Raw genomic sequence first — 24,471 nt, 5'->3', positions numbered from 1 at the left:
TTGGTTAACACAAGAACCAGGAGATACGGGTTGGTTAACACAAGGACCAGGAAATATGGGTTGGTTAACACAAGAACCAGGAGTGAGAATATAGTGTTTTTTTATACTGGCAGAATTTTTTTTTCTTAAAAATAACATGTTAGCCTATTCACTTGCAAATAAATACATTCAGAAATGATATTACAGTAACATTTACACAGTTAAAATGTACAAATGATTTTGACCGACAGGAATAGATTAATTCTCTCATACTGCATTGTCCAGGCCTCTCACACACAGTTCTTTCTATCAAACCATATCTGCCAGTAAAGTCTGTGCAAAGATTTTCCTTAAAAAAAGTACATATATTCCCTACTCTGTCCTGGCAATGGGTTTGATAAGAAGAGATATAAAGAGATATGAAGTGAATGATAGGGTCTCTTCCAATATCCACACTCACATACCACTTAGTATGAAACAATGTTCTGGGGATGTATTCTGCTATTCTAGTGTGGCACAGCTCTAGTCTTTTCCGCCTCCCTCCACTTACTCCCTCCACTTCCTCCCTCCCTGCTCCTCTTCCCTCCTCCTCCCTGCTCCTGCTCCCTCCTCTTCCCTGCTCCTCCCTCCTCCCTGCTCCTGCCTCCTCTTCCCTGCTCCTCCTCCTCCCTCCACTTCCTCCCCTCCTCCTCCCTTCTCTTCCCTGCTCTTCCTCCCTTCTCTTCCCTCCTCCTCCCTCCTCCTCCTCCTCCTCCCTCCTCTTCCCTGCTCCTCCTCCTCCCTGCTCCTCCTCCCTTCTCTTCCCTGCTCCTCCTCCCTCCTTCTCCCTGCTCCTCCTCCCTCCTCTTCCATGCTCTTCCTCCCTCATCCTCTTCCCTGCTCCTCCTCCCTTCTCCTCCCTGCTCCTCTTCCATGCTCCTCCTCCCTCCTCCTCTTTCCTCCTCTTCCCCCCTCCTCCCTGCTCCTCGTCCCTCCTCTTCCTACACAGGCCCCATACGAAGATTGCCCTCCTCCCTGTTACTCCTCCTCCCTATTACTCCTCCTCCTTCCTACTCTCTCCCCCTACACAGGCCCCATACACAGCCTCCCCCTCCTCCTCTCTCCCCCTACACAGGCCCCATACACAGCCCCCCCTCCTCCTCTCTCCCCCTACACAGGTTCCATGCACAGCCTCCCCTCCTCCTCTCTCCCCTTAAACAGTCCCCCTACACAGCCTCTCCTCCTCTGTGTGGATGGCCTCCAGCTCCTCTGTGTGGATGGCCTCCAGCTCCTCTGTGTGGATGGCCTCCAGCTCCTCTGTGTGGATGGCCTCCAGCTCCTCTGTGTGGATGGCCAGCTCCTCTGTGTGGATGGCCTCCAGCTCCTCTGTGTGGATGGCCAGCTCCTCTGTGTGGATGGCCAGCTCCTCTGTGTGGATGGCCAGCTCCTCTGTGTGGATGGCCTGGGTGATGAGGTTAAGCTCTTCACACATGGTCTCATAGCGGTACTCCACACGGATGTCGGGGACGTTGGTGCGTCGGATGTCGTTGCCCTCCTGGCCCTCCTTGATGTAGTGAGGGCCCAGCCAGTAACTCTTCACCTGGGGAGAGAAAGGGGAGGGGCATGATGAAATGGAACTCCTCTGGAGACATTAACATGAGAAATGAAGAGTAAAACGTTTTTGGGGAAAAGGCCTAGGTACATGAAGAAGAAATAATTGAGTAAACTTTTTCACTCAGGCCCCTCTTGCAGCATTGGGGAACATCCCGTGCCCCCCTCCCCCCCCTGCAAGCGCCACGTCTATAAATTTTGTCTAATGTGTATTCATGTGATGATATCTGAGTGACTCAAACATTACAACAAAATCTAAGGGCTAAAAAAACTAGCTAAAAAAAACATGAACTGACATGGGCTAGTTGATCTGGACATTTCTGGCAAGTTATAAATATCTCTAAGGTATGTAATGACTAACTTGACAAGAGGAAAACTGCTGATGCACTATCCAATTAAAAGTTGCACCTTCCTATTCTACTAAACTCAGCAAAAAAAGAAACGTCCCTTTTTCAGGACCCTGTCTTTCAAAGATAATTCATAAAAATCAAAATAACTTGACAGATCTTCATTGTAAAGGGTTTAAACACTGTTTCCTATGCTTGTTCAATGAACCATAACCAATTAATGAACATGCACCTGTGGAAGGGTTGTTAAGACACTGACAGCTTACAGACGGTAGGCAATTAAGGTCACAGTTATGAAAACTCAGGACACTAAAGAGGCCTTTCTACTGACTCTGAAAAACACCAAAGAAAGATGTCCAGGCTCCCTGCTCATCTGCGTGAATGTGCCTTAGTCATGCTGCAAGGAGGCATGAGGACTGCAGATGTGGCCAGGGCAATAAATTGCAATGTCCGTACTGTGAGACAGCGCTACAGGGAGACAGGACGGACAGCTGATCGTCCTCGCAGTGGCAGACAACGTGTAACAACACCTGCACAGGATCGGTACATCCGAACATCACACCTGTGGGACAGGTACAGGATGGCAACAACAACTGCCCGAGCTACACCAGGAACACACAATCCCTCCATCAGTTCTCAGACTATACACAATAAGCTGAGAGAGGCTGGACTGAGGGCTTGTAGGCCTGTTGTAAGGCAGGTCCTCACCAGACATCACCGCCAACAACGTCGCCTATGGGCACAAACCCACCTTCGCTGGAACAGACAGGACTGGCAAAAAGTGCTCTTCACTGACGAGTCGCGGTTTTGTCTCACCAGGGGTGATGGTCGGATTCGCATTTATCGTTGAAGGAGTGAGTGTTACACCGAGGCCTGTACTCTGGAGCGGGATCGATTTGGAGGTGGAGGGTCCGTCATGGTCTGGGGCGGTGTGTCACAGCATCATCGGACTGAGCTTGTTGTCATTGCAGGCAATCTCAATGCTGTGCGTTACAGGGAAGACATCCTCCTCCCTCATGTGGTACCCTTCCTGCAGGCTCATCCTGCTCATCATTCAGGCTCAATGCCACCAGCCATACTGCTCTTTCTGCACATGATTTCCTGCAAGACAGGAATGTCAGTGTTCTGCCATGGCCAGCGAGGAGCCCGGATCGCAATCCCATTGAGCACGTCTGGGACCTGTTGGATCGGAGGGTGAGGACTAGGGCCATTCTCCTCAGAAATGTCCGGGAAATTGCAGGTGCCTTGGTGGAAGAGTGGGGTAACATCTCACAGCAAGAACTGGCAAATCTGGTGCAGTCCATGAGGAGGAGATGCACTGCAGTACTTAATGCAGCTGGTGGCCACACCAGATACTGACTGTTACTTTTGATTTTGATCCCCCCTTTGTTCAGGTACACATTATTCCATTTCTGTTAGTCACATGTCTGTGGAACTTGTTCAGTTTATGTCTCAGTTGTTGAATCTTGTCATGTTCATACAAATATTTACACATGTTAAGTTTGCTGAAAATAAACGCAGTTGACAGTGAGAGGACATTTCTTTTTTTGCTGAGTTTATTACAACTTTCAAGAATATGTTGAAAGCCAGAATGAGTTCCTTAAAAATAATATATACTGCTCAAAAAAATAAAGGGGACACTTAAACAACACAATGTAACTCCAAGTCAATCACACTTCTGTGAAATCAAACTGTCCACTTAGGAAGCAACACTGATTTACAATAAATTTCACATGCTGTTGTGCAAATGGAATAGATAACAGATGGAAATTATAGGCAATTAGCAAGACACCCCCAATAAAGGAGTGGTTCTGCAGGTGGTAACCACACACCACTTCTCAGTTCCTATGCTTCCTGGCTGATGTTTTGGTCACTTTTGAATGCTGGCGGTGCTTTCACTCTAGTGGTAGCATGAGACAGAGTCTACAACCCACACAAGTGGCTCAGGTAGTGCAGCTCATCCAGGATGGCACATCAATGCGAGCTGTGGCAAGAAGGTTTGCTGTGTCTGTCAGCGTAGTGTCCAGAGCATGGAGGCGCTACCAGGAGACAGGCCAGTACATCAGGAGATGTGGAGGAGGCCGTAGGAGGGCAACAACCCAGCAGCAGGACCGCTACCTCCGCCTTTGTGCAAGGAGGAGCAGAAGATTTGAGATCATATTTAAGTAGGGGGTTTTTCCTTTTGGGTTTGTGGGTTGTTAATTTTGAGTAGTGTGTTTTCCTCTCTGCGTCACGTTTTGTTGTTTTTGTATTTCTAGTATTTGGTGTATTGCAACGTTTCACTATAAATAAAAAGATGTGGAACTACAACCATGCTGCGCGTTGGTCCGATCATTCTGACAGGCGTTACAGAACTACCCACCATGATTGGATCAAGCGGCGTGCCCAGGCAGAAATGGACACCTGGTTTCATAAGGAGTGGACGGAGAGGAGAAACTGGACTTGGGGCCAGGTAATCGAGCGATATCGGAGCCTACCGGGGAATTACGAGAGGGAGCCCCCCCAAAATAAATTTTGGGGGGGCACACGGGTAGTTTGGCTGGGCCAGGGGTGAGACCTGAGTCAACTCCCCATGCTTATTGTGGTGAGCATGTGCCTGCTTCTCGCACTCTCTCTCCAGTGCGCCTCCATAGCACAGTACGTCCTGTGCCTGCTCCTCACGCTCTCCCTCCAGTGCGCCTCCATCATCCAGTACGTCCTGTACCTGCTCCTCGCACTCTCCCTCCAGTGTGCATCCATAACCCAGTAAGGCCGGTGCCTGCTTTGAGCACTCGGTTCTCAGTGCGTCTCCCCAGTCCGGTGAGACCGGTTCCTGCTCCACGTACAAAGCCTCCAGTGATAATCGATGGTCCGACACCTGTAGAGATGATCCATGGCACTTAGCCTCTAGTGATGATCCATGGCCCGGAGCCTGTAGGGATATGCCATGGCACAAAGCCTGAAGAGGTAATCCATAGCCCGGAACCTGAAGAAATAATCCTTGGCAAAAAGCCTGGAGGGATTATAAATGGTCCAGAGCCTGTAGCGATAAACCATGGCACGAAGCCTGTAGGAATAATCCATGGCCCGGCACCTGTAGAGATAATCCATGGTAAGAAGCCTCCAGTGATGATCCTTGGCGTGGAACCTGTAGAGATGATCCATGGCATGGAGCCAGCAGCAACGGTCACTAGTACGGAACCTTTGATGACGCCTCTGCGGGCGGAACGGGGGTTACGCCCGGAGCCGGAGCCACCTCCGTTGCTGGAGGATCAGAGGGATAGGAAGGTTCTGGGTTTAGCACCAGAGCCACCATAGACTTTTGTCACCCTCCCTACCCTCCCCTTGGGTTTTTCCTTTTGGGTTTGTGGGTTGTTAATTTTGAGTAGTGTGTTTTCCTCTCTGCGTCACGTTTTGTTGTTTTTGTATTTCTAGTATTTGGTGTATTGCAACGTTTCACTATAAATAAAAAGATGTGGAACTACAACCATGCTGCGCGTTGGTCCGATCATTATGACAGGCGTTACAGGGTGGTGCATGGAATGATTGTTCTTCCTCTGTCAACCATGGTTACCTGCAAGGAAACATGTACCGTCATCATTGCTTTGCACAAAAAAGGGCTTCACAGGCAAGGATATTGCTGCCAGTAAGATTGCACCTAAATCAATCATTTATCATCATCAAGAACTTCAAGGAGAGCAGTTCAATTGTTGTGAAGAAGGCTTCAGGACACCCAGCAAGCACCAGGACCGTCTCCTAAAGTTGATTTAACTGCGGGATCGGGGCACCACCAGTACAGAGCTTGCTCAGGAATGGCAGCAGGCAGGTGTGTGCATCTGCACGCACAATGAGGCAAAGACTTTTGGAGGATGGCCTGGTGTCAAGAAGGGCAGCAAAGAAGCCACTTCTCTCCTGGAAAAACATCAGGGACAGACTGATATTCTGCAAAAGGTACAGGGATTGGACTGCTGAGGACTGGGGTAAAGTCATTTTCTCTGATGAATCCCCTTTCCGATTGTTTGTGGCATCCGGAAAAAAGATGGTCCGGAGAAGACAAGGTGAGCGCTACCATCAGTCCTGTGTCATGCCAACAGTAAAGCATCCTGAGACCATTCATGTGTGGAGTTGCTTCTCAGCCAAAGGAGTGGGCTCCCTCACAATTTTGCCTAAGAACACAGCCATGAATAAAGAATGGTACCAACACATCCTCCGAGAGCAACTTCTCTCAACCATCCAGGAACAGTTTGGTGACGAACAATGCCTTTTCCAGCATGATGGAGCACCTTGCCATAAGGCAAAAGTGATAACTAAGTGGCTCGGGGAACAAAACATCAATAATTTGGGTCCATGGCCAGGAAACTCCCCAGACCTTAATCCCATTGAGAACTTGTGGTCAATCCTCAAGGGGCGGGTGGACAAACAAAAACCCACAAATTCGGACAAACTCCAAGCATTGATTATGCAAGAATGGGCTGCCATCAGTCAGGATGTGGCCCAGAAGTTAATTGACAGCATGCCAGGGTGGATTGCAGAGGTCTTGAAAAAGAAGGGTCAACTGCAAAATTGACTCTTTGCATCAACTTCATGTAATTGTCCATAAAAGCCTTTGACACTTATGAAATGCTTGTAATTATACTTCAGTATTCCATAGTAACATCTGACAAAAATATCTAAAGAAACTGAGGCAGCAGGCTTGGTGAAAATTAACATTTGTGACATTCTCAAAGCTTTTGGCCACGACTGTATGTAAGCTTCCGACTTCAACTGTATATACAGCTCTGGATAAAATTAAGAGACCAAAATGATCAGTTTCTCTGGTTTTACTGTTTATAGGTGTGTGTTTTTTGGGGGGTAAAATAAACATTTCTGTTTTATTCTATTAACTACTGACAACATTTCTCCCAATTCCCAAATAACAATGTTGTCATTTAGAGCATTTATTTGCAGAAAATGACAACTGGTCAAAATAACAAAAAAAGATGCTGTGTTGTCAGACCTGGGATAATGCAAAGAAAATACATTCATATTCATTTTTAAACAACACAATACTAATGTTTTAACTCAGGAAGAGTTCAGAAATCAATATTTGGTGGAATAACCCTGATTTTTAATCACAGCTTTCATGCGTCTTGGCATGCTCTCCACCAGTCTTTCACATTGATGTTGGGTGACTTTATGCCACTCCTGGTGCAAAAATTCAAGCAGCTTGGCTTTGTTTGATGACTTGTGACCATCCATCTTCCTCTTGATCACATTCCCAGAGGTTTTTAATAGGTTTCAGGTCTGGAGATTGGGCTGGCCATGACAGGGTCTTGATCTGGTGGTCCTCCATCCACACCTTGATTGACCTGGCTGTGTTGCATGGAGTTTTGTCCTGGTGGAAAAACCAATCTTCAGAGTTGGGGAACATTGTCAGAGCAGAAGGAAGCAAGTTTTCTTCCAGGACAACCTTGTACGTGGCTTGATTCATGTGTCCTTCACAAAGACAAATTTGCCTGATTCCAGCCTTGCTAAAGCACCCCCAGATCATCACCGATCCTCCACCAAATTTCACTTGGGTGCGAGACCTGGAGAGGCCTACAAGCCACAGTGTCTAGCACCCACTGTGAAATTTGGTGGAGAATGAATTTATTCATACCATTTTATCCTTCCACGAGATATAGTCCTGACACAAATCTAGGGTTACTACCCAAGCCGGTACAGGGGATTTTCCAGTATCTTCAGTATATGTGTTATGCTTCTTAATAGGTTTTACTGTATGTGTGTGTCAGGGTCATTAGGCTAAGGGAAGTCATTACCCAGTCCCGGGAGGCCATTAGACCTGTGCTCGGAAGCCATTGACCAAACCTATGGGTACCAGTAGACATTCACCACATACTGTGTGTGTCCATATTCTTTTTTGTATCTGATAAGGGAATTATATGTTTAAAGGTAATGATTAAAGAATCCCACCCTGAAACGTAACTAATTAGTAATTAGTAGTTTAGTAGTTTATGTAGCATGTATAATGAATAATAATGAATAATTAAAGTACTAAACGTAAGTCCCATAAGGTTTAGTAGAGACCCGTGAGGAAGAGAAATGTATGTGTGTATGTGTGTGCCTATGAGAATACCGAGAACAATGAAGACTGTGTTTGGCTCGACCTGGCTAGAAACGAAACTTATGATAGGACAGGGAGTACTTCTCAAGGTTCCTCTAATCTCGGGGGAATGGAACGGCCAGCGCTGGGTAGTGATTAACAGTGGAGAGAACTCTGGGGAGGGATACATCCCACCTACTGTTTGTGTGTATGTATGTATGTGCGTAAGGAAGAAGCAAGTTATAACATGAATGTCTCTGTATTATGGACTTCAGAACGTTCTCGTGAATAAACTGTACAAACCTTTTGCATAAGCGGAGTCTTTGCCTAATTATTATTAACCCAGTGTCTTACAAACCTTGGGGATTAGTCAAAGCTTATTGATTGTTAGTTATTATCATTGGGATTGAACATTCTCGTGACAACATCATTGCTATGGTTATGCCACCAATATAATCTATGGTTGGAAATCTGGGCTATTAAGAGGAGGTGTAATCAGGTTAAGATGGACGTAAACGGAACCAAGGCAGAGAGATAATGGTGGCGGGAAGCCAAGGGGTATGGATCATTTACATAAAAAATAAATGGCTATGTCTGTGATGTAAGGATGAAACTGTATAAAAGGTGTTTGCCGAGACTAGGAAGACAGTTGCTCTGCAGACCAGCTTGCCTCTATTGCTTTTGTAATAAAGTCTATCTTGATTCCACAAACTCGGAGGTGCTTTGTTTTTTTGAGGGAAACTTAAGGACAATTTTCCACCACACTGGCTGGTCGTTCGTTCTATGCGTGCGGTTGCCAGAAACGCGACCCAGTTGTTTAGTCTTTTTGTTTGACCAAGCCGTTCATTCTAAATATTCTATTGCCATACAGACTGACAACGTTCATATCCCTTGCTTGCTAGCTAGCCAACTACGACTAATTTACAGTCACGTCAAACAGTGCCCCCAGGATAACAACAAAGTAGCTGCATTTTAATTTGTTTAAGCTGTTTTCTAGTGACATTTATTTGGATACATCCATAACAATGTAGGTAATGTAGAGAGAAGATATTGCTCTGAACAGCAGTGGTAAGTGTACCTTATGGGAGAATCCGCTCATCAGAACACTATTCCTGGCCAGCTCACACATGTCACAGGAGCTGAGCTTCCACACCTGAGCAGCGATGCTGTACTCCTCCATCAGGGGCTCCTGGAAAGGGACAGTATCGATACAAGACAATCATTTACAGACGTAGGGCTGGATTCAATCCGTATCGCAGAAGATCCACATTATAGCTCGGTTGAAATGTAAAGGCAATGTTCCTGCTTTCGCGGAGAATGCATTCCCGGTGAACACTTTTAAATGTTGACACGGATCGTCCGCAATTCTTTCACGATACGGATTGATTCCACCCTTTACTGTTATAGTATGTTACACATATCTAGGATTTTGTCTTTTGTGTGCACAGCAAGGGTTTTTATCCATTCATTGTGTTGTGTTAAGTAGTCATTACGTCACCGACCGTCATCTACACTTACTGTCTTTTGTGTGTAGAGCACATGAAGAGTTTTATTCCAAAACGCTTTTTATCCATTTTCAGACATTTTGGTAAATGAGCATTTATTGGCTAAAGATGAGAAGAGATTAATGTTTTTTTTTTTTCACTCTTAATGATAGCATGGGGTTGTTCAATGACAGACATGTATTTGTTTAAAATCTATCACTTGATGGTTTCATTTCAGAGAGACAAATACAGTAACAATGTTAATTTGCAAAGATTCCATTCCAGATAAACAATGGATATCTAGCTAGCGTAAGATCTATGAATTCAAAACCAGAGAACAGTAATATTTTACACACTTGTGAAGGTACCCATAAGCAATAATTTCTGATGGAATAAAATTAAAAATAGAAAAATGTGTATATATCCTCTACAGGATTAGTGGGTCCACCTCGGGACGGTTGAGCTAACGTAGGCTAATGCGATTAGCATGAGGTTGTAAGTAACAATACAATTTTCTTCAATGCTGCAGACATTTTTTAGTACCCATCCCCAGATCTGTGCCTCGACACAATTCTGTCTCGGAGCTCTATGGACAATTCCTTTGACTCATGGCTTGGTTTTTACTCTGATGTGCACTGTCAACTTTGGGACCTTATACAGACAGGTGTGTGCCTTTCCAAATCATGTCCAATCAATTGAATTTACCACAAGTGGACTCCAATCAAGTTGTAGAAACATATCAAGGATGAATAATGGAAACAGGATTAACCTGAGCTCAATTTCGAGTCTCATAGCAAAGAGTCTGAATACTTATGTAAATAAGGTATCTGTTTTTATTTTTCAATACATTTGGAACAATTTCTAAAAACCTGTTTTCACTTTGTCATTATGATCTATTGTGTGTAGATTGCTGAGGATTTTTTATTTATTTAATCGATTTTAGAATAAGGCTGTAACGTAACAAAATGTGGAAAAAGTCAAGTGGTCTGAATACTTTCCGAAGGCACTGTATACTGCACTTCCCTAAACAGTATAGTGCATTATTTTCCGACCAAAGCCCTATGCCATTTAGGATGCAGGCATAATGTTGTGTGGAGCACTCCGTCATTTGCAGTCGAGTCAAATCACCAACCTTAGTGAAGTGGAACTGTAGAGGGTCGTCAGTGGACAGTGACACCATGAGTCCTCTGGACAGATATTCAGGCAGGGGGTTACGGTGGTAGCTGAGGAACAGGCTGTTGTTGCTGAGAGGAGACATGGCGATGCCGATCTGAGCCAGGTAGTACAGGTACTGCAGCACAGGGGCCTGAAGGAGAGAAGAGAGGGGAGGAGATGGGTTGTGTTATATGTTCTGTTGTGGTCCGTAATCCCTTGTGACTGAAAACATTGTTGATACAGAAGAACAACAATTAGGCTTAGATTGTTCACAAGATCATACTAGAGCCCTCAAACTCAACTCTGGACCTCGAAGCCAGTTCCACTGCATTTTTTCATTGTTCCCTACAAATTATTTTATTATTTTATTTTTTATTTCACCTTTATTTAGCCAGGTAGGCTAGTTGAGAACACGTTCTCATTTACAACTGCGACCTGGCCAAGACAAAGCAAAGCAGTGCGACAGAAAACAACAATACAGAGTTACACATGGAATAAACAAGCGTACAGTCAATAACACAATAGAAAAAAAAAAAGTCTATATACAGTGTGTGCAAATGGCATGAGGAGATAAGGCAATAAATAGGCCATAGTAGCAAAGTAATTACAGTTTAGCAAATTAACACTGGAGTGGTAGATGAGCAGATGATGATGTGCAAGTAGAAATACTGGTGTGCAAAAGAGCAGCAAAGTAAATAAAACAATATGGGGATGAGGTAGGTAGATTGGGTGGGCTATTTACAGATGGGCTACGTACAGCTGCAGCGATCGGTTAGATAGCTGATGTTTAAAGTTAGTGAGGGAGATATAGGTCTCCAACTTCAGCGATTTTTGCAATTCATTCCAGTCATTGACAGCAGAGAACTGGAAGGAAAGGCGGCCAAAGCAGGTGTTGGCTTTGGGGGTGACCAGTGAGATATACCTGCTGGAGCGCGTGCTACGGGTGGCTGTTGTTATCGTGACCAGTGAGCTGAGATAAGGCGGAGCTTTACCTAGCATAGACTTATAGATGACCTGGAGCCAGTGGGTCTGGCAACGAATATGTAGTGAGGGCCAGCCAACTAGAGCACACAGGTCGCAGTGGTGGGTGGTATAAGGGGCTTTGGTGACAAAACGAATGGCACTGTGATAGACTGCATCCAGTTTGCTGAGTAGAGTATTGGAAGCTATTTTGTAAATGACATCGCCGAAGTCGAGGATCGGTAGGATAGTCAGTTTTACGAGGGTATGTTTGGCGGCATGAGTGAAAGAGGCTTTGTTGCGAAATAGGAAGCCAATTCTAGATTTAATTTTGGATTGGAGATGTTTAATATGAGTCTGGAAGGAGAGTTGGAAGGAGAGTTTACAGTCTAGCCAGACACCTAGGTATTTGTAGTTGTCCACATATTCAGAACCGTCCAGAGTAGTGATGCTAGTCGGGCGGGCGGGTGCAGGCAGCGAACAGTTGAAAAGCATGCATTTGGTTTTACTAGCGTTTAAGAGCAGTTGGAGGCCACGGAAGGCGTGTTGTATGGCATTGAAGCTCGTTTGGAGGTTAGTTAACACAGTGTCCAAAGAAGGGCCAGATGTATACAGAATGGTGTCGTCTGCGTAGAGGTGGATCAGGGAATCACCCGCAGCAAGAGTGACATCGTTGATATATACAGAGAAAAGAGTCTGCCCGAGAATTGAACCCTGTGGCACACCCATAGAGACTTCCAGAGGTCCGGACAACAGGCCCTCCAATTTGACACACTGAACTCTGTCTGAGAAGTAGTTGGTGAACCAGGCGAGGCAATCATTTGAGAAACCAAGGCTGTTGAGTCTGCCGATAAGAATACGGTGATTGACAGAGTCGAAAGCCTTGGCCAGGTCGATGAAGACGGCTGCACAGTATTGTCTTTTATCGATGGCGGTTATGATATCGTTCAGTACCTTGAGCGTGGCTGAGGTGCACCCATGACCAGCTCGGAAACCGGATTGCACAGCGGAGAAGGTACGGTGGGATTCGAAATGGTCAGTGATCTGTTTAGTAACTTGGCTTTCGAAGACCTTAGAAAGGCAGGGCAGGATGGGTATAAGTCTCATTTAGGAACTCATTTAGACCTGGGACACCAGGCGTGTGCAATTAATTATCAGGTAGAACAGAAAACCAGCAGGACCTCGTAAGGTAAGAGTTGATTAGCACTGTACTAGAGTGTAGATGACTGAGGCCTCCGGACCTCATAGGGTAAGAGTTGATTAGCACTGTACTAGAGTGTAGATGACTGAGGCCTCCGGACCTCATAGGGTAAGAGTTGATTAGCACTGTACTGGAGTGTAGATGACTGAGGCCTCCGGACCTCATAGGGTAAGAGTTGATTAGCACTGTACTGGAGTGTAGATGACTGAGGCCTCTGGACCTCATAGGGTAAGAGTTGATTAGCACTGTACTGGAGTGTAGATGACTGAGGCCTTGTCCTCGTTGTAGTGTGTGAAATAGAGAGACCATCCAGTCAGTACCTTTCTAAGCAGTAGTTCACGGGAGATGTCCAGAGCAACTTAGTGAGTCAGTGAGAGGGAGAGAGAACCATACGGTACCTTCCTCAGCAGCAGTCCATGGTAGTTGTTCAACTCAACACCAGTGTCTATTGTTTAGAGAGTAGGTGGGAGATGGTAGGTGGTCGGTGGTAGGTTCTAGGTGCTAGGTGCTAAGGGATTTGGGGTTGAAGAGGAGTGTACAGTACCTTCCTCAGGAGCAGTCCATGTTCTCTGTATTAGTGTCTGATAGAGAGACTGGTATGAGTGAGCGTGAGGACCAGTGTGACCAGGTGCTGGTGTGACTGTGAGAGGGCTGTCCAACCAGTGCCTACCTTCCAGAGCAGCAGTCCATGGGAGATGTTCTCTGACACAATGAAACCTAGGGTGTAGGGGATAGTAGTTAGAGCTAGGTGCTAGGAGTTAGGGGCTAGTAGTTAGGGGCTCGGTTCTAGTAGTTAGGTGCTAGGAGTTAGGGGCTAGTAGTTAGGGGCTAGGTGCTAGGAGTTAGGGGCTAGTAGTTAGGGGCTAGGTGCTAGTAGTTAGGGGCTAGTAGTTAGGGGCTAGTAGTTAGGGGCTAGGAGTTAGGGGCTAGTAGTTAGGGGCTAGTAGTTAGGGGCTAGGTGCTAGTAGTTAGGGGCTAGTAGTTAGGGGATAGTAGTTAGAGCTAGGTGCTAGGAGTTAGGGGCTAGTAGTTAGGGGCTCGGTTCTAGTAGTTAGGTGCTAGGAGTTAGGGGCTAGTAGTTAGGGGCTAGTAGTTAGGGGCTAGTAGTTAGGGGCTAGGTGCTAGTAGTTAGGGGCTAGTAGTTAGTGGCTAGTAGTTAGGGGCTAGTAGTTAGGGGCTAGGTGCTAGTAGTTAGGGGCTAGTAGTTAGGGGCTAGTAGTTAGGTGCTAGTAGTTAGGGGCTAGTAGTTAGGGGCTAGTAGTTAGGTGCTAGTAGTTAGGGGCTAGGTGCTAGGAGTTAGGGGCTAGGGGGTAAGAGTTAGGGGCGAGGGGATAAGAGTTGGGGGCTAGGTGCTAAGGTGTACAGTACCTTCCTGAGCAGCAGTCCATGGGAGATGTTCTCTGACAGCATGAAACCTGACACCAGGTGATGGATAGGCCCCGCCTCCCCACAGTGAGGACGCAGCACCAAGGTGTTGAAACCTCTCTGCCTATAATACACATAGAGATATCATTGATTGATCGATAGATTGATCGATGGATTGATTTATTGATTGGTTGTACACACAGTCACAGAGGTACGATGTGGATGAGATTCAACCATATATACTGTAACTCAACTACACAGACAGAGAAAGAGAGAGGGTCTGTATAAGACTTTAGCAACACAGTATAAATCCCCCAAGAGTCAATGTCCATGTCCAAACGGAAATCTAATTAGATTATTATTGAATTTTTTTACCAAAATCCATCTTTTTAAGCTACAGATATCTGCTTTTTACATGGGCTGTGTCTCAATCCACCACATTCGCCAGTGGCCCTTCCGCATCAACAGCGGTGTTTGTCAGACCAGGAGACATCCCAAACATCTGTCTTCTCACAAAAAAATGTATGCAGGGTTCAAACGGTTTGGGCCACAAACCAATATGACAATGATTTTTATTTATTTTGACCTTTATTTAACTAGGCAAGTCAGTTAAGAACACATTTTTATTTACAATGACTGCCTACAACGGCCAAACCCGGACGACGCTGGGCCAATTGTGCGCCGCCCTATGGGACACCCAATCACGGCCGGTTGTGATACAGCCTGGATTCGAATCAGGGTGTACGTATTGACGCCTAAAGCACTGAGATGCAGTGCCTTAGACCGCTGCGCCACTCAGGATTCGCGGCCACAGTTTATGGAAGATGCCAAAACAGCTGTTTCTGAATAATAAACAATGCCATGCTGGTGGGTGGGTGGTAACCTTCAAATAAAACCCAGCCCTGAACCGAAACATAGGCTGTAAAGCGTTAGTATGCCATATTATAGGAAAAGACACCGCATTCACAAGGATTTGTACGAAGTGGGCAATTCGGATTTGTCACTTCTACTAAGGTGTTCTACTAAACTAACATATGGAATTGTTTTAAGATGGCCATACCATGATTTACAATTTTAGGACCCCTGTAGGTATATAAAAATATATAGAATTTTTGATCAAACATTGAATAAGGTCTTACTGCTATTAGCCCATAGAAACACATTGAATAATACAGTTATACATGGAATAACAGATAGTCAAAAAATACATCTAAGGAAAGTATGTTTTGAAGTGTCTGTCCTATATCTGAGAGATATAAGAAACCTTGTAAATGATTACTATTATTTTACCGTGGAATGACCCTTATACCTTTTTCGTGGAATGACCCTTATACCTTTTCATGGAATGATCCTCATACCTTTATCGTGGAATGACCCTTATACCTTTATCGTGGAATGACCCTTATACCTTTTTCGTGGTATGACCCTTATACCATTACCGCGGAATGACCCTTATACCTTTATCGTTGAATAACCCTTATACCTTTTAGCGTGGCATGGCCCTTACTGTTCCTAGGCCGTCATTGAAAATAAGAATTTGTTCTTAACTGACTTGCCTTGTTAAATAAAGGTTACATTTAAAATAAAATAAAAAATAAAACATCTGCCATAGAAAGAGTTAGAAAATCTATGTATTCCATTTTGACTTCAGGTTGTAACACAACAAAATGTGGAATAAGTCAAGGGGTTTGAATACTTTCTGAAGGCACTGTAAGTTGCTGTGCAACACCATGGGTAAACTCTGGTCATCGCCTTTCGAAAAAGTGGATTTCTACTGGTGTGGGCGTTTAAATACATGTAATTTTTGTCCTCGAAACATTTAATTGAAATACTGTAGAATTCTATTCATTCCTATGGAGGACTGCTTCTTCTGGGGAGTGCCAATATGGCCGACCGGTAGCTATCTAAGCCTCTCATTGGCCAATACATAGCATCAGCAATCTAGGGTTTTTATACATCCGTGGTTATAACTAACCGGATTCAGTTTATCAATCAGCTGATTATTAGAAATATGTACACCACTAGATTAGGGTTGGACTGAAATACCTACAGGAGAGGTGGCTCTCCACAAGAGCCCTGATCTAGCTAATTTTCCCACACATAGCCAAGCGTTTACAGTGATAAGATAACACGTCAATGTAATGACAGAATCGGTGTAAATGGTATAGTGTCATGTAGTCCCGTACCTGCGCAGGTGGTTGAGCACGGCCATGTTAGCGTACATATAGTACAGGTAGTAGGCATAAGGAGGGTTGTCTTCCACAGTCCAGTTGGCTGGCAGAGGACTCTCCATGTTGAAGCAGTGTTGTTCTGGTTTAGACTCATCGTCCACACTGTCGAGGCCCACCACCTGAACACATACAGACATGCACTGTCATGGTCATCATCGTGGTTCTGTGTGGCTCAGATGGTATCATGAGGATTGTGTGTTTGATTTCCACTTTGGCCACCTGTACGAAAATGTATCCATGCACTACTGTACGTTACTTTGGATAAAAACATCTGCTATGGCATATTTTTTTATATTTTTTTATTAAACCTTTATTTAACTAGGCAAGTCAGTTAAGAACAAATTCTTATTTTCCAATGACGGCCTACCCCAGCCAAACACTCCAATAACACAGACGACGCTGGGCCAATTTTGCGCCGCCCTATGGGTTGTAATACAGCCCGGGATTCGAACCAGGGTCTGTGGTGATGCCTCTAGCACTGAGATGCAGTGCCTTAGACCACTGCGCCACTCGGGAGCCCTATATTCTTCTATATCATCATCAAATACAGGGTCCTCTGAACCACTGAACCTTGTTGTTTACTCACGTGTTGTAGGAAGAGGTGCAGCTCACGGTGGCTGGCGGGGTCGATGGTGACCTCGAACAGAGGCATGAAGATGTTATCCAGCAGCTCCTGGAAGTTACACAGCTGCTTCTTGGTGTGGTACACATCACTGTGGAGAGAGAGACAAAAGTCTCACAAAGAGAGAGGCAGGAAGTGAAGTAGGGGAAAACCAAGTTCTCCTTGAATAGAAGTTAGTTGTACTCACAATACAGTTCTCCTTGAATAGAGGTTAGTTGTACTCACAAGACAGAGTTCTCCTTGAATAGAGGTTAGCTGTACTCACAAGACAGTTCTCCTTGATAGAGGTTAGTTGTACTCACAAGACAGTTTTCTCCTTGAATAGAGGTTAGTTGTACTCACAAGACAGTTTTCTCCTTGAATAGAAGTTAGTTGTACTCACAAGACAGACTTCTCCTTGAATAGAGGAATAGTTGTACTCACAAGACAGAGTTCTCCTTGAGTAGAGGTTAGTTGTACTCACAAGACAGACTTCTCCTTGAATAGAGGAATAGTTGTACTCACAAGACAGTTTTCTCCTTGATAGAGGTTAGTTGTACTCACAAGACAGTTTTCTCCTTGAATAGAGGTTAGTTGTACTCACAAGACAGTGTTCTCCTTGAATAGAGATTAGTTGTACTCACAAGACAGAGTTCTCCTTGAATAGAAGTTAGTTGTACTCACAAGAGTCGTGGGACCTGCACCAGCCAGCGTACGTTGTTAGAGTAGACTTGGTGTTTGACGGCCCACTGGGCCAGCTTGTCCCATTCGCCTCTGGAGCGGCCGCAGATGGACAGACGCAGCTCCACGTTCTGGTATTTACTCTCCTCCAGGTCAGCCATCACCTCCTGAGGAGCAGAGACACACACCGGTCAGCAGGGGGCGCCAAGTACTACACAACTTTACTAGAATACAGTACAACACTCAGCTATATAGACAACTGCTGGAACTAGGACTAAGAATTCAAACACTTGTCCTTATTGGACAAGTAGAGTATTTACTATATTGATGATGCACTCATTCAGCAGGCACCTTGATGATGTGTCCAAAGTATTTCCCCTGTACGTGGTTGTCTGTCTTGATGAAGATCTCTCTCAGGATGGACTCCCCAATGGGGTTGTATTTGGCGTTGAACTTGTCAAAACGATGGAAAGTGTTGCGGTCCTGTGATGAGAAAGGGGGACAGTAAGACTCAATCAATGTTAAGATTTCAAGTCAGCTAGTCGTCTGTCTTCAAAGTGCGGTGGTGATCGACAAGTTCAACGAAAAAGCTCTCAGAAATAGAACGACTGTTCATCCATATTTCTTCGCAAAACTCTCAGACAGAGCTATGAATGTAAGGACTGACCATCCATGATATCAACATTATAGTTTTAACCATGTTATGAGGCTATACAGGACTGACCATCCATTATATCAACATTATAGTTTTAACCATGTTATGAGGCTATACAGGACTGACCATCCATTATATCAACATTATAGTTTTAACCATGTTATGAGGCTATACATGACTGACCATCCATGATATCAACATTATAGTTTTAACCATGTTATGAGGCTATACAGGACTGACCATCCATGATATATCAACATTATAGTTTTAACCATGTTATGAGGCTATACAGGACTGACCATCCATGATATCAACATTATAGTTTTAACCATGTTATGAGGCTATACAGGACTGACCATCCATGATATCAACATTATAGTTTTAACCATGTTATGAGGCTATACAGGACTGACCATCCATGATATCAACATTATAGTTTTAACCATGTTATGAGGCTATACAGGACTGACCATCGATGATATCAACATTATAGATTTAACCATGTTATGAGGCTATACAGGACTGACCATCCATGATATCAACATTATAGTTTTAACCATGTTATGAGGCTATACAGGACTGACCATCCATGATATCAACATTATAGTTTTAACCATGTTATGAGGCTATACAGGACTGACCATCCATGATATCAACATTATAGTTTTAACCATGTTATGAGGCTATACAGGACTGACCATCCATGATATCAACATTATAGTTATAACCATGTTATGAGGCTATACAGGACTGACCATCCATGATATCAACATTATAGTTATAACCATGTTATGAGGCTATACAGGACTGACCATCCATGATATCAACATTATAGTTTTAACCATGTTATGAGGCTATACAGGACTGACCATCCATGATATCAACATTATAGTTTTAACCATGTTATGAGGCTATACAGGACTGACCATCCATGATATCAACATTATAGTTTTAACCATGTTATGAGGCTATACAGGACTGACCATCCATGATATCAACATTATAGTTTTAACCATGTTATGAGGCTATACAGGACTGACCATCCATGATATCAACATTATAGTTTTAACCATGTTATGAGGCTATACAGGACTGACCATCCATGATATCAACATTATAGTTTTAACCATGTTATGAGGCTATACAGGACTGACCATCCATGATATCAACATTATAGTTTTAACCATGTTATGAGGCTATACAGGACTGACCATCCATGATATCAACATTATAGTTTTAACCATGTTATGAGGCTATACAGGACTGACCATCCATGATATCAACATTATAGTTTTAACCATGTTATGAGGCTATACAGGACTGACCATCCATGATATCAACATTATAGTTATAACCATGTTATGAGGCTATACAGGACTGACCATCCATGATATCAACATTATAGTTATAACCATGTTATGAGGCTATACAGGACTGACCATCCATGATATCAACATTATAGTTTTAACCATGTTATGAGGCTATACAGGACTGACCATCCATGATATCAACATTATAGTTTTAACCATGTTATGAGGCTATACAGGACTGACCATCCATGATATCAACATTATAGTTTTAACCATGTTATGAGGCTATACAGGACTGACCATCCATGATATCAACATTATAGATTTAACCATGTTATGAGGCTATACAGGACTGACCATCCATGATATCAACATTATAGTTTTAACCATGTTATGAGGCTATACAGGACTGACCATCCATGATATCAACATTATAGTTTTAACCATGTTATGAGGCTATACAGGACTGACCATCCATGATATCAACATTATAGTTTTAACCATGTTATGAGGCTATACAGGACTGACCATCCATGATATCAACATTATAGTTATAACCATGTTATGAGGCTATACAGGACTGACCATCCATGATATCAACATTATAGTTTTAACCATGTTATGAGGCTATACAGGACTGACCATCCATGATATCAACATTATAGTTTTAACCATGTTATGAGGCTATACAGGACTGACCATCCATGATATCAACATTATAGTTTTAACCATGTTATGAGGCTATACAGGACTGACCATCCATGATATCAACATTATAGTTATAACCATGTTATGAGGCTATACAGGACTGACCATCCATGATATCAACATTATAGTTTTAACCATGTTATGAGGCTATACAGGACTGACCATCCATGATATCAACATTATAGTTTTAACCATGTTATGAGGCTATACAGGACTGACCATCCATGATATCAACATTATAGTTTTAACCATGTTATGAGGCTATACAGGACTGACCATCCATGATATCAACATTATAGTTTTAACCATGTTATGAGGCTATACAGGACTGACCATCCATGATATCAACATTATAGTTTTAACCATGTTATGAGGCTATACAGGACTGACCATCCATGATATCAACATTATAGTTATAACCATGTTATGAGGCTATACAGGACTGACCATCCATGATATCAACATTATAGTTATAACCATGTTATGAGGCTATACAGGACTGACCATCCATGATATCAACATTATAGTTTTAACCATGTTATGAGGCTATACAGGACTGACCATCCATGATATCAACATTCTAGTTTTAACCATGTTATGAGGCTATACAGGACTGACCATCCATGATATCAACATTCTAGTTTTAACCATGTTATGAGGCTATACAGGACTGACCATCCATGATATCAACATTATAGTTTTAACCATGTTATGAGGCTATACAGGACTGACCATCCATGATATCAACATTATAGTTATAACCATGTTATGAGGCTATACAGGACTGACCATCCATGATATCAACATTATAGTTTTAACCATGTTATGAGGCTATACAGGACTGACCATCCATGATATCAACATTATAGTTTTAACCATGTTATGAGGCTATACAGGACTGACCATCCATGATATCAACATTATAGTTTTAACCATGTTATGAGGCTATACAGGACTGACCATCCATGATATCAACATTATAGTTTTAACCATGTTATGAGGCTATACAGGACTGACCATCCATGATATCAACATTATAGTTATAACCATGTTATGAGGCTATACAGGACTGACCATCCATGATATCAACATTATAGTTTTAACCATGTTATGAGGCTATACAGGACTGACCATCCATGATATCAACATTATAGTTTTAACCATGTTATGAGGCTATACAGGACTGACCATCCATGATATCAACATTATAGTTATAACCATGTTATGAGGCTATACAGGACTGACCATCCATTATATCAACATTATAGTTTTAACCATGTTATGAGGCTATACAGGACTGACCATCCATGATATCAACATTATAGTTATAACCATGTTATGAGGCTATAGAGGACTGACCATCCATGATATCAACATTATAGTTATAACCATGTTATGAGGCTATACAGGACTGACCATCCATGATATCAACATTATAGTTTTAACCATGTTATGAGGCTATACAGGACTGAATATCCATTATATCAACATTATAGTTATAACCATGTTATGAGGCTATACAGGACTGACCATCCATTATATCAACATTATAGTTTTAACCATGTTATGAGGCTATACAGGACTGACCATCCATGATATCAACATTATAGTTTTAACCATGTTATGAGGCTATACAGGACTGACCATCCATGATATCAACATTATAGTTTTAACCATGTTATGAGGCTATACAGGACTGACCATCCATGATATCAACATTATAGTTTTAACCATGTTATGAGGCTATACAGGACTGACCATCCATGATATCAACATTATAGTTTTAACCATGTTTTGAGGCTATACAGGACTGACCATCCATGATATCAACATTATAGTTTTAACCATGTTATGAGGCTATACAGGACTGACCATCCATGATATCAACATTATAGTTTTAACCATGTTATGAGGCTATACAGGACTGACCATCCATGATATCAACATTATAGTTTTAACCATGTTATGAGGCTATACAGGACTGACCATCCATGATATCAACATTATAGTTTTAACCATGTTATGAGGCTATACAGGACTGACCATCCATGATATCAACATTATAGTTTTAACCATGTTATGAGGCTATACAGGACTGACCATCCATGATATCAACATTATAGTTTTAACCATGTTATGAGGCTATACAGGACTGACCATCCATGATATCAACATTATAGTTTTAACCATGTTTTGAGGCTATGTAGTGTTTGTTTGCATTTACTTTGTTTACAAACCTTGGAGTAAAACAAGATTATATTTGGGGTTCTGATGGGGGACAACAGTTGAACTCATGAGCTCATTTATAAATAAATAATATTCTTCAAGAATCATTGGGTACATATCATTCATGTATAAGTCAAAATATGGATGTAGCAACTGCTGCTTGCCCTTTAAATATAGAAACTGAAAACCAAATCTTGTACAAATAGCAAGGATGAAGGAGAGGTACTGTAGCTACTAATGACTATTGACAGGCACCCTCTGTCTTCTCATTGTTCACTCCCTCTAGTCATACTTTAAGTATGTCTGGGCACCTCCAAGACGCATGATACCTACTACTAGTCTAGTTTATATTATATATGTGTGATACCTACTACTAGTCTAGTTTATAATATATATGTGTGATACCTATTACTAGTCTAGTTTATATTATATATGTATGATACCTACTACTAGTCTAGTTGATATTATATATGTATGATTCCTACTAGTATAGTTTATAATATATATGTATGATACCTACTACTAGTCTAGTTTATAATATATATGTATGATACCTACTACTAGTCTAGTTTATATTATATATGTATGATACCTACTACTAGTCTAGTTTATAATATATATGTATGATACCTACTACTAGTCTAGTTTATATTATATATGTATGATACCTACTACTAGTCTAGTTTATATTATATATGTATGATACCTACTACTAGTCGTTTATAATATATATGTATGATACCTAGTACTAGTCTAGCTTATAATATATATGTATGATACCTACTACTAGTCTAGTTTATATTATATATGTGTGATACCTATTACTGGTCTAGTTTATATTATATATGTATGATACCTACTACTAGTCTAGTTTATATTATATATGTATGATACCTACTACTAGTCGTTTATAATATATATGTATGATACCTACTAGTCTAGTTTATATTATATATGTATGATACCTACTACTAGTCAAGATTATATTATATATGTATGATACCTACTACCAGTCTAGTTTATAATCTATATGTGTGATACCTACTACTAGTCTAGTTTATAATATATATGTATGATACCTACTAGTCTAGTTTATAATATATATGTATGATACCTACTACTGGTCTAGTTTATATTATATATGTATGATACCTACTAGTATAGTTTATATTATATATATATGATACCTACTACCAGTCTAGTTTATAATATATATGTGTGATACCTACTACTAATATAGTTTATATTATATATGTATGATACCTACTAGTCTAGTTTATAATATATATGTGTGATACCAACTACTAATATAGTTTATATTATATATGTATGATACCTACTACTAGTCTAGTTGATATTATATATGTATGATACTTACTACTAGTCTAGTTGATATTATATATGTATGATACCTACTACTAGTCTAGTTTATATTATATATGTATGATACCAACTAGTATAGTTTATATTATATATGTAAGATACCTACTACCAGTCTAGTTTATAATATATATGTATGATACCTAGTAGTCTAGTTTATAATATAAATGTATGATACCTACTACTAGTCTAGTTTATATTATATGTATGATACAAACTACTAGTTTATAAAATATATGAGTGATACCAACTACTAGTATAGTTTATATTATATATGTATGATACCTACTACTAGTCTAGTTGATATTATATATGTATGATACCTACTACTAGTCAAGTTTATAATATATATGTATGATACCTAGTAGTCTAGTTTATATTATAAATGTATGATACCTACTACTAGTCTAGTTTATAATATATATGTGTGATACCTACTACTAGTCTAGTTTATATTATATATGTATGATACCTGCTACTAGTCTAGTTTATATTATATATGTATGATACACTACTAGTCTAGTTTATAATATATAT

At 41.9% G+C, this 24,471-nt stretch overlaps 1 protein-coding gene across 3 annotated transcripts in view; it reads right to left on the bottom strand.

Moving 5' to 3' along the window:
* Positions 1-1,068: 1,068 nt before the first annotated feature.
* The window catches only part of LOC106572896 (AMP deaminase 2), a 114,137-nt gene continuing 90,734 nt past the window's right edge, over positions 1,069-24,471 (bottom strand). The window contains exons 11-19 of one of the 3 annotated variants that reach the window (XM_045696459.1): positions 18,007-18,138; positions 17,659-17,822; positions 16,960-17,086; positions 16,329-16,492; positions 14,146-14,266; positions 10,594-10,767; positions 9,056-9,166; positions 1,379-1,558; positions 1,129-1,333 (exon numbers count right to left, since the gene is read on the bottom strand). In XM_045696459.1, coding sequence (XP_045552415.1) covers positions 1,172-1,333; positions 1,379-1,558; positions 9,056-9,166; positions 10,594-10,767; positions 14,146-14,266; positions 16,329-16,492; positions 16,960-17,086; positions 17,659-17,822; positions 18,007-18,138 — 1,335 coding nt within the window. In that variant the 3' untranslated portion in view covers positions 1,129-1,171. Of the gene's footprint in view, positions 1,559-9,055; positions 9,167-10,593; positions 10,768-13,447; positions 13,495-14,145; positions 14,267-16,328; positions 16,493-16,959; positions 17,087-17,658; positions 17,823-18,006; positions 18,139-24,471 lie in introns of all 3 variants that reach the window. The other 2 variants (XR_006759363.1, XM_014147478.2) reach the window with 2 other exon arrangements.

This window comes from Salmo salar, chromosome ssa15 (assembly GCF_905237065.1).
Source record: "Salmo salar chromosome ssa15, Ssal_v3.1, whole genome shotgun sequence".
NCBI lineage: Eukaryota > Metazoa > Chordata > Actinopteri > Salmoniformes > Salmonidae > Salmo > Salmo salar.
This window is presented reverse-complemented; position numbering and strand designations above follow the sequence as displayed.